The sequence below is a fragment of the Oncorhynchus masou genome, unplaced genomic scaffold (assembly GCF_036934945.1).
Source record: "Oncorhynchus masou masou isolate Uvic2021 unplaced genomic scaffold, UVic_Omas_1.1 unplaced_scaffold_2341, whole genome shotgun sequence".
Taxonomy (NCBI): domain Eukaryota; kingdom Metazoa; phylum Chordata; class Actinopteri; order Salmoniformes; family Salmonidae; genus Oncorhynchus; species Oncorhynchus masou.
In genome coordinates, this window is record NW_027008803.1 from 1 (window position 1) to 18,518 (window position 18,518).

The 18,518-nt window shown below is 43.5% G+C and overlaps 1 protein-coding gene and 1 pseudogene across 1 annotated transcript; one reads left to right on the forward strand and one right to left on the reverse strand.

Annotated features, from left to right (window-relative positions):
- The first annotated feature begins 6 nt into the window (after positions 1-6).
- LOC135533366 (elongation factor Tu, mitochondrial-like) lies at positions 7-1,020 on the forward strand. Its single transcript, XM_064960714.1, has 3 exons — positions 7-17; positions 353-472; positions 580-1,020. The coding sequence occupies exons 2-3, from the start codon at positions 410-412 to the stop codon at positions 748-750; spliced, it is 234 nt and encodes a 77-aa protein (XP_064816786.1). The 5' UTR covers positions 7-17; positions 353-409; the 3' UTR covers positions 751-1,020.
- A 371-nt stretch (positions 1,021-1,391) lies between these two features.
- LOC135533370 (NACHT, LRR and PYD domains-containing protein 12-like) overlaps positions 1,392-18,518 on the reverse strand; it is a 41,346-nt pseudogene continuing 24,219 nt past the window's right edge.

Consider the following 18,518-nt stretch of genomic DNA (forward strand, 5'->3'; position numbering starts at 1 on the left):
AGAAAGTCCAGGCCCAGGTCTGTATCATACATAAATAAAGCCCAGGTCTGTATCTTCAGCTAGCAGCCCTAGAGGAGTGTGACCTCTAGATGTACTGTAGGCGTAGTGTTGCAGTCTCGTCTTCCCAGTATATCGTCTTCTGAAATAATTTCCCTTTATTCAGCGTTTTAAATTTGACCCTCAACTATTTGATCAAATTAAATATGTCTGTCTAGTGCTATGGTATAGTATTTGTGGTATATTTGTAAATTGTGTTTGTACTAGTGTGTTATTCTCATAGTCCAAGGTTAGGATACGTGTTCTTTAATGGAATGGATGTAGAATGTGTCATTTAAACATCTCTTCATCCCAGGTCTATGTTCTGAGTAAGGAGGAGGGAGGCAGACACAAGCCCTTTGTCAGTAACTTCATGCCTGTCATGTTCTCCCTCACCTGGGACATGGCTTGCAGGGTCTACCTGGCAGGAGACAAGGTATGTGTCCATCTGTCAATCTTTTTCCCCAGTGTGATTTGTGTATTCTGAAATAGTGTGTACCATAGTTCCAGGGCTGTGCTTTACCTTCTCCTCCTCTCTAACAGGACATGGTGATGCCAGGTGAAGACACATCTCTGACCCTCACGCTGCGCCAGCCTATGATTCTGGAGAAAGGTCAACGGTTCACTCTCAGAGATGGCAACAAAACTATTGGCACCGGCCTGGTTACTGACATACTGACCACCACAGAGGAAGACCAACACAACTGGGGCTGAGGAGAGAGAAGAAAATATGGGAGGGAAGGGAGGGGGACTAATGGTGGGGGAGGAAGGGGGACTAATGGTGGGGGAGGAAGCATCTAGCTGTCCAATATATTGGTCTTTAGACACACACTGCAGTAAGGAGCTGCTCCGACTGCATGTCTCTCTGCTTTACTGACCAACCAGAAGACCCACAATGAGATGTTCATAGTTGTCTTTCTGTGAAAAGGCCAGACTGTCATTGTCCGCTTGTGTAATAAAATGTATTTAATAGTAAAACATCTACTTCATTGTTTGGTGACTTTGTATAATAAAGGTTTTCTAGATGCAGGTTTGGGCAGCAATAAGTCACCTGAACTAGCTGCTTCATATGCCATTTAGAAACTATTACAATATGGTATAGTAGTGAAATGTTTTTGTTCCATGTCAAATTAATCTTAGTTGGATCAACAAAACACCTTAAATGCCTTGGCACACATACTGTACACAATCCATGTCTGAAGGCTTAAAAATCCTTCTCCTCCCCTTCATCGACACTGAAGTGGATTTAACATGTGACATCAATAAGCGATCATAGCTTTCACCACACAGGTAGACCTATGTATTACTGTAGGAACATTCATAGCTGTAATTCAATCACAGACGGACACAATGTCTCACGGCAATATGAATAACAGCTTTACTTGGTATAAAGAACATGAAATACAGTTGAACGTAGATTAACACATAGAATGTAAGAAATGCTACATTTTCAAAAAGCCACAGTGCTCCAATAAAAACACAGCCGTGTACAACACAAGACAATCCTGAGACATATAATACACTGAAATACAGTCTGGTAAGATGTACAGTCACTAGGAAGACTATAAGGTTGTTGAGATGAAGAAGCTGACTATGGTAACACTGAACTACAGTCAATATGTATATAACGTGTCATTATAAAAGGAGGGCTTTTTACTAAGCTAACAGAACACCGGTACAATATTCAAACAAGAAAACTAAAAAGTGGGTCTGAACCTCTCATCCCGTTTCTTCAGCCATACCCATCCAACCACCCACCCCTCCCCCTATTTAACAGTCTGATGGCCTGGAGATAAAAGCTGTCCTGTCTCTCTGTCCCGGCTTTGATGCACCTGTACTGTCTCTGCCTTCTACATGGTAGCGAGGTGAACAGGTCGTGACTCGGGTGGCTGAGATCCCTGATGATCTTCTTGGCCTTCCTGTGACACCGGGTGCTGTAGATGTCCAGGAGGGCAGGCAGTGGGCCTCCGGTGACGTGTTTGTTGAGGTTATTTTCCTCGCACCACTTTGCCAGGGTTCTCTGATTCAAGGAGCTATCATTGTCGATTTCAAAGCATTGAATATTTACATACACGCACTTTGAAATTAATTTTGTAACTGTCCCAGAAGCATTTAACTGCAGCGCACTCCCACAACCAAGGATTTTGAGTTGAGGCCATTCCTTCACTGCATCTGTGAGCTGTCAATCATTAAACCTGGGAAGGAAAGAAGGGAAGTGGATCTAAGTCCTCATACAGCAGCTTAGACATATAGGGGTCGTATTCACTAGACACTAAAGAGAAGAACACTGAACAAAACGGGCAGGAACTACCTGAACTTGTCCAATAAGAAACTAGCATGTGTTGAAAAATGTTTCGCTACAGTTTGCACAAATTAATTTGATCCGGGTGTCTGGATGTCTACAATGGCTAATTGTTCACTATATTACTGTGTTCATAAAACTGTGATCTTAAAAAAACTCACCGCAGTGTCTCCAGTGTATAGAGGGGATCCTCTTGTACAGAAGAGAGCAGCTTTACTCCAGAGTCTCCTGGAGTATTTCCACTCAGGTCCAGCTCCTTCAGGTGGGAGGGGTTTGACCTCAGAGCTGAAGCCAGAGAAGCACAGCCTTCCTCTGTGATGCTGCAGCCTGCCAGCCTGTGGAAAGTGAGGGGAAAAGTTACACAGTATAAAATATTACAGAAAATGTCAGCTTAGCATCTAAAGATGATACAATTAATGATAAAAAAACTGACAAATTGTCATTGATTATGACATCAGAGACCAAGTCCTAATTATGACATCAGAGACCAAGTCCCAATTATGGCATCAGAGACCAAGGTTGGAATTTAATCCAAGTTTTGAGCAGAGACTGGACAGCCGACAATGCTGACAACATTATCCCAATGTTTGTGGAAATCGCATTCACTCTAAATGTAGCGCATGTCGATTGAACATAAATGGGCTTTGAAAGTCACACTGTCAGCTGTCCAGTGCACTGCCTTGGATTAAATCCAGGACCAAGTGAAATGTAAATTAAACTCTGTGAGGGTTAGCCTTACCTCAGTGTCTCCAATTTACATTGTGGATTCTCAAGTCCAGCACAGATGAATCTCACTCCTGAATCCTGGAGTTCATTTCCTCCCAGGTCTAGCTCTCTCAAACTTGAGGTGTTTGAGCTGAGAGTTGAAGCCAGCACCTCACAGGATTTGTCAGTTAGGTTGCAATCATTCAACCTGGAGAGATAATGTGGCTTAGTAATCCAAATCTATAACTACATTTACAACATGAAGAATGTACGTCTTCATATCTCCAACATCCACTTCACTGTGCAGTGGAGACAGTCACAAAGTCACTCACTTCAATGTCTCCAGTTTACAGTGTGGATCCTCCAGTCCAGCAGAGAGCAGCTTCACTCCTGAATCCTGGAGTTTATTGCCACTCATGTCCAGTACTCTCAGACAGCATGAGTTTGATTTGAGAACAGAAGCCAGTGCCTCAAAGCTTTTCTTGGTGAGTTTACATTCGTTCAGCCTGTGGACAAAAAGGTGCATCTCAAGAAACACAGGTGCCAACATAAAAATCTCCCCTTAAGGACTGAGTTGTCAGCCTAAATGGTAATGCAAACTGATGTTCATTATTATGTTACATTAGCATGCTGTCTGGAATGTAATTTGACTAATCACTTACAGGGCTGTTCTAGAGGATCTGACAACTGGGAGAAGTTTGAGAAGAGATTCATCTGATCTGATGTATTTCTTCAGGTCAAACACATCCAGCTTCTCGGAGGTCAGCAACATGAAGACCAGAGCTGACCACTGTCCAGATGAGAGTTTAGATTTTGAGAGACTTCCTGATCTCAGGTAGCTTTGGATCTCCTCCACTAGAGAATGATCATTCAGTTCATTCAGACAGTGGAACAGATTGATGCACCTCTGCAGAGGGAGTTTCTTTCTGATCTTCTCCTTGATGTACTTGACTGTTTCCTTGTTGCTCTGTGAGCTGCTTCCTGTCTGTGTCAGTAGGCCTTGTAGGAGATGCTGATTGGACTCATGTGAAAGGCCGAGAAGGAAGCGGAGGAAAAGGTCCAGATGGCCATTTTCAAACTGCAAGGCCTTGTCCACTGCATCTTCATATAGACTGTTTTTGTTGCGGAGGGATCTCTCTTTAGCCATCAGATTGTTGTTGTCATTAGTGAACATGAGGAACACATATAGTGCAGCCAGAAACTCCTGGATACTCAGATGTACAAAGCAGTACACCTTCATCTGGTTAAGCCCAGACTCTTCTCTGAAGATCTGAGTGCACACTCCAGAGTACACAGACGCATCCTTGATGTCAATGCCACACTCTCTCAGGTCTTCCTCATAGAATATCAGATGGCCTTTTTCTAGCTGTTGAAAAGCCAGTTTTCCCAGTGCCTGAATCATCTCTTTATCCCAGTGAGAATCGTTGGCATGCTCTACAGGATATTTCTGAGTCCTCAGTTTTGACTGGAAAATCATGAGGTGCGCGTACATTTGAGTCAGATTCTTGGGGATCTCTCGACTCTCTGTTTCAGTCAATAGTCTCTCTAGGACAGTGGCTGAAATCCTACAGAACACTGGAATGTAGCACATGATGTGGAGGCTCCTTGATGTCTTTATGTGTGAGATGATTCTGCTGGCCAAGTCCTCCTCAGAGATTCTCTTCCTGAAGTACTCCTCCTTCTGTGGGTCATTGAACCCTCGTACCTCTGTCACCTGGTCAACACACTCAGGAGGGATCTGATTGGCTGCTGCAGGTCGGGATGTTATCCAAATGTGAGCAGAGGGAAGCAGATTCCCTTTGATGAGGTTTGTCAGCAGAACTTCCACTGAAGTTGACTCTGTGACATCACAGCAGATCTTATTATTCTGGAAGTCCAGAGGAAGGCGACATTCATCCAGACCATCAAAAACAAACACAATATTTTTGTTTTCTGAGATTTCTGATACTTTTGTTTCTATAAAGGAGTGATGAAGTAGTTCTATCAGACTTTGATTTGTATCTCTCATCAAGTTCAGATCCCGAAAAGGAAGTGGAAAGATGATCTGGATGTCTTGATTTGCTTTTCCTTCAGCCCAGTCCAACATGAACTTCAGCACAGACACTGTTTTTCCAATGCCAGCAACTCCCTTTGTCAGCACTGTTCTGATAGGCTTGTCTTGTCCAGGTAAGGGTTTGAAGATGTCATTGAGTTGGATTGATGTCTCTAGTTCTACTGGAAACCTGCATGCTGTCTCAATCTGTCTTATCTCATGTTCATAATTAACCTCTCCACTTCCACCTTGTGTGATGTAGAGATCTGTGTAGATGTTGTTAAGAGGTGTTTTTTTGGCTTGATCCTCAATGCCTTCAAATAAAGAATATGCCCTATTCTTCAAGTAGGATTTCATTTTCTCCTGGATTTCTGTCTTCGTGGAAACAGTGTTGTACCTATGTGTGGAAAAAAAGATGTTCATTGTTGAATTGAATTATATTTGTTTGGGTAACAAAATGTAAAATATGAACTCTAACCTGAATGCGATTAATGATGAAACAGTACATGGTTTGACATCCTAGAGTTAGCTCGGCTAAGTGAAAATGAAGCCACAAAATATGGTGCAATTACTGAGAGACAACGCACTCTGCATCTCCTGATAGTTACACTTAACATTGGGTCCAGTCTCACTATTATAGTCATCATATTATTATTTTATCTACTTTTCTAGTATAAAGTCAGACTGAATGATGTCCTGTAGACAATTCCAATCCTATAAGAAGCTAAATGAGGCATCCTGAATGATGAACTGGAGGCTATTATATTGAAATGCACAGAGTAAAGGTACTAGATGTCATCAGACACATGTATGGTGAATTAATCTAGAAAACAGGTAGGATGTAGTGTAAACTGCGATCACTCACACTTTGTCATCAGTAGGGACTCTGGGTTGGTGATCCATTGACTGGTCATTCTCCTCAGAGATACTGCTGGGTAGAAATGAGCACAGAGAGCAATAACATCAGTCTTCATCTATACAGAAGATGGTACATAAAAGGAAAAGCCATCATCAAACACCATGTTGTCTCAGTTCACCTTTGCCCAGTGGATAATTCTCCATCGCTGAAGAGAATATTTAGTCCCATTGACTTGTCACTCTTCATGGAGACACAGCCAGGTACAGGTGAGACTAGTCTGTCTGTCTTGATCCTGTTAAAAGCCACAGGAGCAGAAATAATTAACCTTCCCTCAGAACCCTCACAGAAGAAACCAGAAAAGCATAGTAAATCGGAAGCACAAGGTCTCACCTTTGTTCAGTGGAAAAGTCTCCCTCCCTGAAGTGAATAGGAGGTAGCATAGACATGTCACTCTTCATGGAGACACAGCTAGGTACAGGTGAGACTGGTCTGTGTGTCTTGATCCTGTGTAAAGCAGGATGTGAGTTTACAACCTACACTCTTAGAAAAAGGGTTCCAAAAGGGTTCTTCGGCTGTCCCCATAGGAGAACCCTCTGAAGAACCCTGTAACTGATTTTGGTTACAGGTAGAACACTTTGGGGTTCATTGTAGAACCTCTGTGGAAAGGGTTCTGCATGGAACCCCAAAATGTTCTACCTGGAACCACAAAGTGTTCTCCTATGGGGACAGCTGAAGAGCACCTTTTCTCTAAGTGAGTAGGAGAGTTTGAACACATCTCAGATTTTTGTAACTGTCCTTGTTATGGTTACTTATATTTGTCATTAGTCTAAATTCTCATAACAACTAGTTACAGGTTAGTGAAATATTACATGTGTCTCCAACAAAATGCCTGATTCACTTGATCTATTGCATGAAATAAAGACAAATCACAACAATACTGGCTTGTTGGATAGTTGTTACGAACTCTCAGCTCCTTCACACCTATTTGATGATCTTACCTCTTATGTTCCCTGTCAGTGTCCTGTTCTGTAGGAAAACTCCTTTTAGGGGACATTTCTCCCTCACTCCCTGAGGGACTCATTCTGGAAGCAGTGGCTTCCTCTTCAGTCTCTTCACAGATACTAGAGGGAGGGCCAGCTCCCTCACTCCCTGAGGGACTCATTCTGGAAGCAGTGGCTTCCTCTGCAGTCTCTTCACAGATACTAGAGGGAGGGCCAGCTTCCTCATTCTCCCCAGAGGGACTCATTCTAGAAGCAGTGGCTTCCTCTTCAGTCTCTTCACAGATACTAGAGGGAGGGCCAGCTCCCTCACTCCCTGAGGGACTCATTCTGGAAGCAGTGGCTTCCTCTGCAGTCTCTTCACAGATACTAGAGGGAGGGCCAGCTCCCTCACTCCCTGAGGGACTCATTCTGGAAGCAGTGGCTTCCTCTTCAGTCTCTTCACAGATACTAGAGGGAGGGCCAGCCTCCTCATTCTCCCTGAGGGACTCATTCTGGAAGCAGTGGCTTCCTCTTCAGTCTCTTCACAGATACTAGAGGGAGGGCCAGCCTCCTCATTCTCCCCAGAGAGACTCATTCTAGAAGCAGTGGCTTCCTCTTCAGTCTCTTCACAGATACTAGAGGGAGGGCCAGCCTCCTCATTCTCCCCAGAGAGACTCATTCTAGAAGCAGTGGCTTCCTCTTCAGTCTCTTCACAGATACTAGAGGGAGGGTCAGCTTCCTCATTCTCCCCAGAGAGACTCATTCTAGAAGCAGTGGCTTCCTCTTCAGTCTCTTCACAGATACTAGAGGGAGGGCCAGCTTCCTCACTCCCTGAGGGACTCATTCTAGAAGCAGTGGCTTCCTCTTCAGTCTCTTCACAGATACTAGAGGGAGGGCCAGCCTCCTCATTCTCCCCAGAGAGACTCATTCTAGAAGCAGTGGCTTCCTCTTCAGTCTCTTCACAGATACTAGAGGGAGGGCCAGCTTCCTCACTCCCTGAGGGACTCATTCTGGAAGCAGTGGCTTCCTCTTCAGTCTCTTCACAGATACTAGAGGGAGGGCCAGCCTCCTCATTCTCCCCAGAGAGACTCATTCTAGAAGCAGTGGCTTCCTCTTCAGTCTCTTCACAGATACTAGAGGGAGGGCCAGCCTCCTCATTCTCCCCAGAGAGACTCATTCTAGAAGCAGTGGCTTCCTCTTCAGTCTCTTCACAGATACTAGAGGGAGGGCCAGCTTCCTCACTCCCTGAGGGACTCATTCTAGAAGCAGTGGCTTCCTCTGCAGTCTCTTCACAGATACTAGAGGGAGGGCCAGCTCCCTCACTCCCTGAGGGACTCATTCTAGAAGCAGTGGCTTCCTCTGCAGTCTCTTCACAGATACTAGAGGGAGGGCCAGCTCCCTCACTCCCTGAGGGACTCATTCTAGAAGCAGTGGCTTCCTCTGCAGTCTCTTCACAGATACTAGAGGGAGGGCCAGCTCCCTCACTCCCTGAGGGACTCATTCTGGAAGCAGTGGCTTCCTCTTCAGTCTCTTCACAGATACTAGAGGGAGGGCCAGCTCCCTCACTCCCTGAGGGACTCATTCTAGAAGCAGTGGCTTCCTCTGCAGTCTCTTCACAGATACTAGAGGGAGGGCCAGCCTCCTCATTCTCCCTGAGGGACTCATTCTAGAGGGAGTGGCTTCCTCTTCAGTCTCTTCACAGATACTAGAGGGAGGGCCAGCCTCCTCATTCTCCCTGAGGGACTCATTCTAGAGGGAGTGGCTTCCTCTTCAGTCTCTTCACAGATACTAGAGGGAGGGCCAGCTTCCTCATTCTCCCCTGAGGGACTCATTCTAGAAGCAGTGGCTTCCTCTTCAGTCTCTTCACAGATACTAGAGGGAGGGCCTCCCCTCTCTTCTTTCTCCCCAGAGAGACTCATTCTAGAAGCAGTGGCTTCCTCTTCAGTCTCTTCACAGATACTAGAGGGAGGGCCTCCCCTCTCTTCTTTCTCCCCAGAGAGACTCATTCTAGAAGCAGTGGCTTCCTCTTCAGTCTCTTCACAGATACTAGAGGGAGGGCCTCCCCTCTCTTCTTTCTCCCCAGAGAGACTCATTCTAGAAGCAGTGGCTTCCTCTTCAGTCTCTTCACAGATACTAGAGGGAGGGCCAGCTCCCTCACTCCCTGAGGGACTCATTCTGGAAGCAGTGGCTTCCTCTTCAGTCTCTTCACAGATACTAGAGGGAGGGCCAGCTTCCTCATTCTCCCCTGAGGGACTCATTCTAGAAGCAGTGGCTTCCTCTTCAGTCTCTTCACAGATACTAGAGGGAGGGCCAGCCTCCTCATTCTCCCCAGAGAGACTCATTCTAGAAGCAGTGGCTTCCTCTTCAGTCTCTTCACAGATACTAGAGGGAGGGCCAGCCTCCTCATTCTCCCCAGAGAGACTCATTCTAGAAGCAGTGGCTTCCTCTTCAGTCTCTTCACAGATACTAGAGGGAGGGCCAGCCTCCTCATTCTCCCCAGAGAGACTCATTCTAGAGGGAGTGCTTTTCTCCTATTTCTCCCCAGAGAGACTCATTTTGACTCCTTGTAGACCCTGTTATATAAGGAGGTGGAGCTTCTTTTTCATTCAACTAGAGTCTTTCAACACCCAACTGTCATTTGGCAGAAGCATTCTGTAAATAAGCATTTATCTTTGTTTATGATTTCATTATAGGACAACAAAGCAAAACATGGAGCAACGACTTTGATGCTGATAGCCTGATAGCCTGAGGAAACCTAAGGAGAGAATATTCCAGAAAATATATCAGTTTTGAATCCCAGCCCGAGTGAAATGTAAGTTAAACTTACCTCAGTGTCTCCAATTTACATAGCAGATTCTAGGGGTGCCACTTTTGTTTTAGAAGTGGTGGGGACATAACCTGGCGAGGGTCTGGGGGAGGATGCCCAATTTTTTTGGCCATCTAAAGCTAATTTCCTGCATTTCTACACAATCCAATATGCTGTCTCTAATTAGAACAAAAAGTCAGCAAAAATGTCCTAAGTAATCAAGCTAAGTAAGAGATCATTATTACATATGTTTAAAAGACTGACTGGACAAAGGTCATTCAATAATACATATTGTGTTGCACCTTTAACAAGGACCCAAACAAATGAACAGCTCTTACAGATATACAACAACAACAAATCCTCTAGCAGATTTCAGCCGACCGACCAGCCAGATCGACCAGCCAGGCCGACCAGCCAGACCGACCAGCCGACCGACCAGCCAGCCCGACCAGCCAGCCCGACCAGCCAGCCAGCCCGACCAGCCAGACCGACCGACCAGCCAGACCGACCGACCAGCCAGCCCGACCAGCCAGACCGACCAGCCAGCCAGCCCGAGCCACCTGCACGCCTGACCCCCACCAGTCTAGTCAATAACTCAACTCTCCCAAAACAATTTCCTTCCCAGTTCACATCTTACATTTCTTTAATTCCCAAGGGAAAGGTTTGGAAACAAAAACCTAAAACAAAAAACCCCACATACACCTCAAATATACAGAAACAGCAAATCCTCCATATAATTAATGGCATAGGACTAATAGCACTGTAGAGCTATTATAGCTGGGTCACCCCGACCTGTCCCTAGGGGTCCACCACCCTGCAGCATCCCAACCCAACACATCCCACTCAGCTTTAGGATCGAAGTGAAACATTCATTATTGGTTTTCGGGTGTGTTAGGCCAGTGTGACAACCCACAGGACGGCAGACCTCCAGGGCCAGGACTGAGCAGCCCAGCAGCTGGGGATTACCTGAATGCGTATTTCCCATCACGTGGCATGTTTTCACTACAGACCCCTTTAGTCGTACTATATTCCATATAAGGCATGCAGATCTTATGAAGTTTGCCCTGTATACCCTTAACTGGTAATAAATTAAATCTAGTGATACATAACTTGACATTGTGGGAGGATAACCAACCTTCCAATTAATGGCAATGCATTTCATAGCCGCTATAAAATGCTAGGTTACACAGTTTCTCCAGATAACAGTCTCCAGTATCAACATTTCCAAGCAAACAAAAACAGGGATAAGGGAGAATCTGTAGACATGCTGAGATAAAAGAACATGCGCTTTGCCAGAATTCATCCAGCCTTCACAAGACCATAACATATGCAGATATGTCTCCTTTCGTGTTTTACACCTCCAGCAGAGGAACTCCACTGTCATATAGTATGTTCTATGGATGGTCTGAAACTCCACTAATGTCTGAGATGATATGAACCTGACGGGGCATTCACACATATCTGTATCCATTCATCATCATCAGTAGCGTCTCCCAGGTCTTCCTCACATTTTAGTTTGACATGTTCTGTGTCATCGGGAAAAGCCTCTATCAACCCTTGATACAGTTTGGAAATCAACTTGGAGGTTTGTCAGACTGCCTTAAAATACAATATGGCTTGTCCAGTGTTTGCTGCACAGAGAGAACAAAGTATTGTATCTGCACTAATTCACCTCACCTTTGTCACAGACTGGTCTTCCCTGGCTGCCTGACACTGCTGAGACCCCTGTCACTGTCTGATCCTCCTAGAATGAGTCATGACAAAGAATTATCTTGATGTACATTTATACATTATATTATCCAAGAATAGAATCAATGGTTCAATAATTGAAATGAACTTTATTTCCAGATCCCAGACTGTAGCTTTAAGCTTAAACTGCTGTCCTGTAGCTACTGTAGGTAGCCCATTAATTCAAGATGGAACTTTGTATCATTCACTGATATTGTTAATATAGTGCAAAATTCACCTGAGCTCTGTAGACTAGTCTCCCCCATGTTTGTTGTTAGCCTACCTATTATTATTATTATTAAAATCACATCTTTTTCGCATTATTCACACACTCAGAATGTTCTGCTTCAACTTCAGCAGCCGACCTCTACTAGATGGGTGTGAGAGTTCAAGTGCGCCCAGTATGTGTGTTTTCATTGAAATAGAGTAGGCTGCCTACATGGGTGGAGAATCACCTTGAACATGAACTTAAATATGATTAGACTCTAGTTTACTACATAGTCTGTAAATAAAAACTGATAATGGAAAAGTGGAGGGATCTCAACCAACGTGAGTCAAAGTACAATCCAAAAATGTAATCGTCATTGAAAATGCACAATGCGCACATAGGTTAGGCTACAAGGTTGAGCGAGCGTTGCACCTTTTCATTATCAATAAGTATTGATTACACATTTATTTGTCTCTGCTCAAATCGTCAGCCTAAAAGGTAGGCTATATCCTATAGGCCTATATGCTAAACGTAGCAAGTGTCGCTGTCATCATTGTTGCTGCTTCCAATTCAGTAGCCATACCTGCCAGATCAGGTGAGTGTGTGCCCTCAAATAAATAGAGTAGACTATAGCCTATGCATGAGTGGAGCAGCACTGAGCAGTTCTCTTTACAAGGAAATTAACTTCCTAAATAGGCCTATGATTAGGCTATAGTTTACGACATTGCCTAGAAATAAGCCTAAATTTTGATCACCTATATTTCTCCATCTGAAAATCTTCCCACTACTAAAAGGTTGGCTATAAAAATAGCTCAAGAGAAAGTGCAAGTCTCTCCTACTCTGCTCTCTTCAACCAACAGTACATCTAGCATATTGGCTGATACAGCCCAGGAATACAATATAAGGGTCATGTAATTTAACCTACTTCTTAAGTTATGTTTTTAATAAAACTCACATTGCACTGAAAAAACGTCATATCAATATTAAATAGTTTGGCTGATGGTTTCATGATGACCAGCCTATGTACAATACAGTAATGTACATTTACATTAAGTGGTTTGTATGGATGCTAAATGAATTCATGCACAAAAAGTGGTTGTTTTCCATGTTATTTGATCAAGAAAATATTTAATTTGATGTGGATGCTTAGTCTTTGTCCATAACTTTGCACCTTTTGATGTAAATGTTTGAGAACAGGGTTTTGTTCTTTCTGGATTCCATTAGAATGACATCACAGAGAAAGGAACAGGGTTTTGTTCTTTCTGGATTCCATTAGAATGACATCACAGAGAAAGGAACAGGGTTTTGTTCTTTCCGGATTCCATTAGAATGACATCACAGAGAAAGGAACAGGGTTTTGTTCTTTCTGGATTCCATTAGAATGACATCACAGAGAAAGGAACAGGGTTTTGATCTTTCTGGATTCCATTAGAATGACGTCACAGAGAAAGGAACAGGGTTTTGTTCTTTCTGGAACCCATTAGAATGACATCACAGAGAAAGGAACAGGGTTTTGTTCTTTCTGGATTCCATTAGAATGACATCACAGAGAAAGGAACAGGGTTTTGTTCTTTCTGGATTCCATTAGAATGACATCACAGAGAAAGGAACAGGGTTTTGTTCTTTCTGGATTCCATTAGAATGACATCACAGAGAAAGGAACAGGGTTTTGTTCTTTCCGGATTCCATTAGAATGACATCACAGAGAAAGGAACAGGGTTTTGTTCTTTCTGGATTCCATTAGAATGACATCACAGAGAAAGGAACAGGGTTTTGTTCTTTCCGGATCCCATTAGAATGACATCACAGAGAAAGGAACAGGGTTTTGTTCTTTCTGGATCCCATTAGAATGACATCACAGAGAAAGGAACAGGGTTTTGTTCTTTCTGGATTCCATTAGAATGACATCACAGAGAAAGGGACAGGACAACAACTCTTACAATTCCAACTACTGAATCCTGCAAGACACTGTTCATAATTACACAACAACCTTTGTTGCCAAAGTGGAGATGCTGAAATAATTGTTTTGCCCGTGCTACAGAAGTCTATATCGTTACCTAATACAGGAGTAGTAAAGGCCTAGTCCATTACATTTGTGAAAATAATATATGTACAAAGAAATACATATATTTCTGCAGAACCCCTACTTCCTGTTGCTATGTCTACCTATCTTCTGTCTAATGCAAATCATTTTCCAAACTACAATGGGGTGAAGTTTGTCTGTTGTGCGCATTTCCACCTGATGTCACTATTTGACTCCATTTTCAAGTTAACGCTTTTTAGGTGCTCTATCACCGGTGATCAGGTTCAACAAGTCTGTCAACCTCCAACTTCTCACGGTTATTGTTTTCAACCGTCCAAGACGGGGGGAGGGGAAGGCACTTCCCAAACTGTTCACTTAGCACTACCGCTATAGGTCAACACCCATGAAAACATTTGGCAGCACAAAGACTCAAGTTACTGCCAACCATCAAGATTAAAACTGCTTTTAGAGGGCATAACCACAACCACAACCTTTCTATCAAAATAAACCATTTGCAACGGAAATTAACATCAGTTCTTGTAGGACAAGTTTAGGCAGGCATATCCAGGCTACTTCCCCATTTTCCCATTACTCCATTACAAGACATTGTCCACTTACTAAACTACGCTATGGAAATGTACACCGGTGTACACACACCATTCAAATTATTTTAAAAGTGCCATCATCTATTCTCCCTTCATTTAAGTAGCCTAATCACTGATTGGATCTGATTGTAGAAGTGAATGGAGCCTTTTTGTTCACCTGTCCAATTATGTCAAATCAGTGATTCTGTGAAGGAATAAGAACAAGGCTGAAATACCCAGTCGTAGTCTTCCACTACCAAGTCTCATTTTCACTTGGCTTTTGGAACAAACAATTAACAAACATGAGAAATTCAGAAAATGTAGATTTGGCAAATCCATATGAAAATGCAATGTGAGAGGCAGGACACTTTATAACAAGGCAACAGTAAACAGGTTGTCCCCGACAAATGATGCAGCAGCACCCCCCCCCCCCCACCCCACCCCACCCCACACACACACACACACACACACAGCAGTAAGGAGCTGCTCAGACTGCATGTCTCTCTGCTTTACTGACCAACCAGAAGACCCACAATGAGATGTTCAGAGTTGTCTTTCTGTGAAAAGGTCAGACTGTCATTGTCCTTATAAAAGGAGGTCTTTTTACTAAGCTAACAGAACACACTGAACTACAGTCAATATGTACAGACATGATGGATATAACATGTCATTGTAAAATGGCTTTTTACTAAGCTAACAGAACACACTGAACTACAGTCAATATGTATAGACATGATGGATATAACATGATGTCATTATAAAAGGAGGGCTTTTTACTAAGCTAATGGAACACACACACTACACTGACACGCAACAGAAACAGCACACATCAACGAACATCAGACCACATTTACATCTATTTACATGTTAATCAAATCAAGGACTTGGATCTGAGGCCAGTGCTCCAAAGTATCTTAGTGAGCATTCAATAACGAAGCCTGGGAAGGAACGAAGTCGCCGCTCTAAGTCCTCATACAGCAGCATAGACATATAGGGGTCACATTCACTAGACATCAAAGAGAAGAACACGGAACAAAACGGGCAGGAACTACCTGAACTTGTCCAATAAGAAACTAGCATGTGTTGAATATGACCCCGTGCCTGGATGTCTACAATGGCTTACTGATCACTATATCAGTGTGCTCATGAACCTGATCAGTAAAACTCACTGCAGTCTCTCCAGTGTATAGAGGGGATCCTCTTGTACAGAAGAGAGCAGCTTTACTCCAGAGTCTCCTGGAGTATTTCCACTCAGGTCCAGCTCCTTCAGGTGGGAGGGGTTTGACCTCAGAGCTGAAGCCAGAGAAACACAGCCTTCCTCTGTGATGCTGCAGCCTGACAGCCTGTGGAAAGTGAGGGAGAAAATATACACAATATAAAAACTTCCAGAAAATATGTCCGTTTTGCATCTAAAGACAATACAATCAATGGTAAAAACTGAAATTGCCTTCAATTATGACATTTGAGACCAAGGCCCAATTATGACATCAGAGACCAAGGCCCAATTATGACATCAGAGACCAAGGCCCAATTATGACATCAGAGACCAAGGCCCAATTATGACATCAGAGACCAAGGTAGGAATTGAATAAGCAGTGCACTGGAAAGGTGAGAATGCTGACAATATGTTTCCATTGTTTGTGGAAATCTCATTCAATCTAAATGTAGCGCATCTCGACTCAAGCATTACCTTTGAAAGTCGCATTGTCAGCTGTCCAGTGCACTGCCTTGGATTAAATCCAGGACCAAGTGAAATGTAAGTTAAACGCCATAAGGGTTGCCTTACCTCAGTGTCTCCAATGTACACTGTGGATTCTCAAGTCCAGCACAGATGAATCTCACTCCTGAATCCTGGAGTTTCTTTCCTCCCAGGTCAAGCTCTCTCAAACTTGAGTGTCACACCCTGACCATAGTTTGCTTTGTATGTTTCTATGTTTTGTTTGGTCAGGGTGTGATCTGAGTGGGCATTCTATGTTGTGTGTCTAGTTTGTCTGTTTCTGTGTTTGGCCTGATATGGTTCTCAATCAGAGGCAGGTGTTAGTCATTGTGTCTGATTGGGAACCATATTTAAGTAGCCTGTTTGGTGTTGGGTTTTGTGGGTGATTGTCTCCTGTGTCAGTGTTTGTTCCACGCAGGACTGGTTTGGATTTACACTTTTGTAGTTTATTCATGTATAGATTTCTTATTAAAAACAAACATGAATTTCAACCACGCAGCATTTTGGTCCTCCTCTCCTTCGACGGAAGAATCCCATTACATTGAGGTGTTTGAGCTGAGAGTTGAAGCCAGCATTCATTCAACCTGGAGAGAGATGATGCAAATAAGTAATCCACACAAATCTATAACTAAATTAACCAGGTTTCTATCCAACCTTTTTTGTGTGCAAAGTACATTTTGGATAAAAAAATGTAATGACAGGCCTGATGGAAACAGCAAATTTGTTGGTAAACCTTCCAAATGTCGACAAAACAAAATATGCTAGCCTCCCGAGTGGCGCAGCGGTTTAAGCCACTGCATCGCAGTGCTAGAGGAGTGACTACAGATCCGGGTTTGATCCGGTTGCAGACCAATGAGACTGCGCACAATTGGCACAGCGTCGTCCGGGTTAGGGAAGGGTTTGGCCTGCTGGGATGTCCTTGTCCCATCGCGCTCTACTGACTATTTGTGACGGCCAGGCGCATGAACGCTGACTTCGGTCACTGAGCTGTACGGTGTTTCCTCCGACACGTTCAAATCAAATTGTTATTTGTCACACGTGCCGAATACAACAGGTGTAGACCTTACAGTGAAATGCTTACAAGCCCTTAACTAACAACTAACTAGCTATGCAAATAGTCCGGGTAGCCATTTGATTAGCTGTTCAGGAGTCTTATGGCCTGGGAGTAGAAGTTGTTAAGAAGCCTTTTGAACCTAGACTTGGTGCTCTGGTAGTACTAGCTATGCAGTAGCAGAGAGCACAGTCTATGACGAGGATGGCTGAAGTCTTTGACAATTTTTATGGCCTTCCTTTGACACCGCCTGGTATAGAGGTCCTGGATGGCAGGAATCTTGGCCCTAGTGATGTACTGGGCCTTACGCACTAACCTCTGTAGTGCATTGCGGTCGAGGAATGATCAGTTGCCATACCAGGCAGTGATGCAACCAGAGCATTCTCATGCTCTCGATGGTGCAGCTGTACAACTTTTTGAGGATTTGAGGACCCATGCCAAATCATTTCAGTCTCCTGAGGGGGAATAGGCTTTGTCGTGCCCTCTTCACGACTGTCTTGGTGTGTTTGGACCATGATAGTTTGTTGTTGATGTGGAATGAGGGCGTGCTCGGACCTCCTTTTCCTGTAGTCCACAATCATCATTTGTCTTGATCACATTGAGGGATTTGTTAACCTGGCACCACATGTTCTTTTTTCTACTGTATTATTGACTGTATGTTTTGTTTATTCCATGTGTGCTTTATCTTGGCCAGGTCGCAGTTGCAAATGAGAACTTGTTCTCAACTAGCCTACCTGGTTAAATAAAGGTGAAATTTAAAAAATATATCTTTCATACGAATCCTAACCTTGTGACCCATTCCACACATCTGTTGTTTGTCATGTAGACTAAGGGGGTGTATATTTGCTATAAAATGTATTTATATCGTTTGTCTAGAGGCTCTCGATGAATCATCTCAGTGTGGTTTGTCGACCAGCAATCGTTATTGCAAAGCACTCACATCATTAACTTGTGTGTGGGGTGACATGCTTTCCTTATTAATAAGTGAATAAAGATTTAGTTTAAGTATAACTCTGACTTGTGTGATAAGTTTCTCTCCTCATTTGATAGTAAAGAAATGAACCACCACAATAGTGGTCTCCCGAGTGGCACAGCGGTCTAAGGCACTGCATCAATAAACTCTCAATTTAATTTAGCGAAAAAAGTCAACATTTTGAGAATAAAGTTGCAGTTATATTTAATGATTAAAACTGGGGATTTTGTTAATTGCATGTCTACCTTGTTGCCTGTTGCTCTGTGTGCGCCACTGTTGAAATACCTGAGTTAGATGAACTGGTGAAACTATACTTCAGAATTGGCTTCAGTAACAAGGAAATCCTTGCTCTTTTAGCACATAATACCCATCATATTATAAGTATTAGGACCAGGAAGAGGTTGTACCACCGATTATTTTCAGAAGGAGAACCCATGGTTACATACAGTATTAGGTAGAGACGGACAGGTTGTGTGTGTATGCAGGTGTGTGTGTGGGAGGTGAAAAGTAGGGG

What these genes read in the sequence shown, in the direction of transcription:
- LOC135533366 (XM_064960714.1), top strand. Translation starts at nt 410, where the DNA reads ATGCCTGTCATGTTCTCCCTCACCTGGGACATGGCTTGCAGGGTCTAC. An exon ending in TCTACCTGGCAGGAGACAAG is followed by an intron (nt 473 to 579) that starts GTATGTGTCCAT and finishes CCTCTCTAACAG; the next exon opens with GACATGGTGATGCCAGGTGA.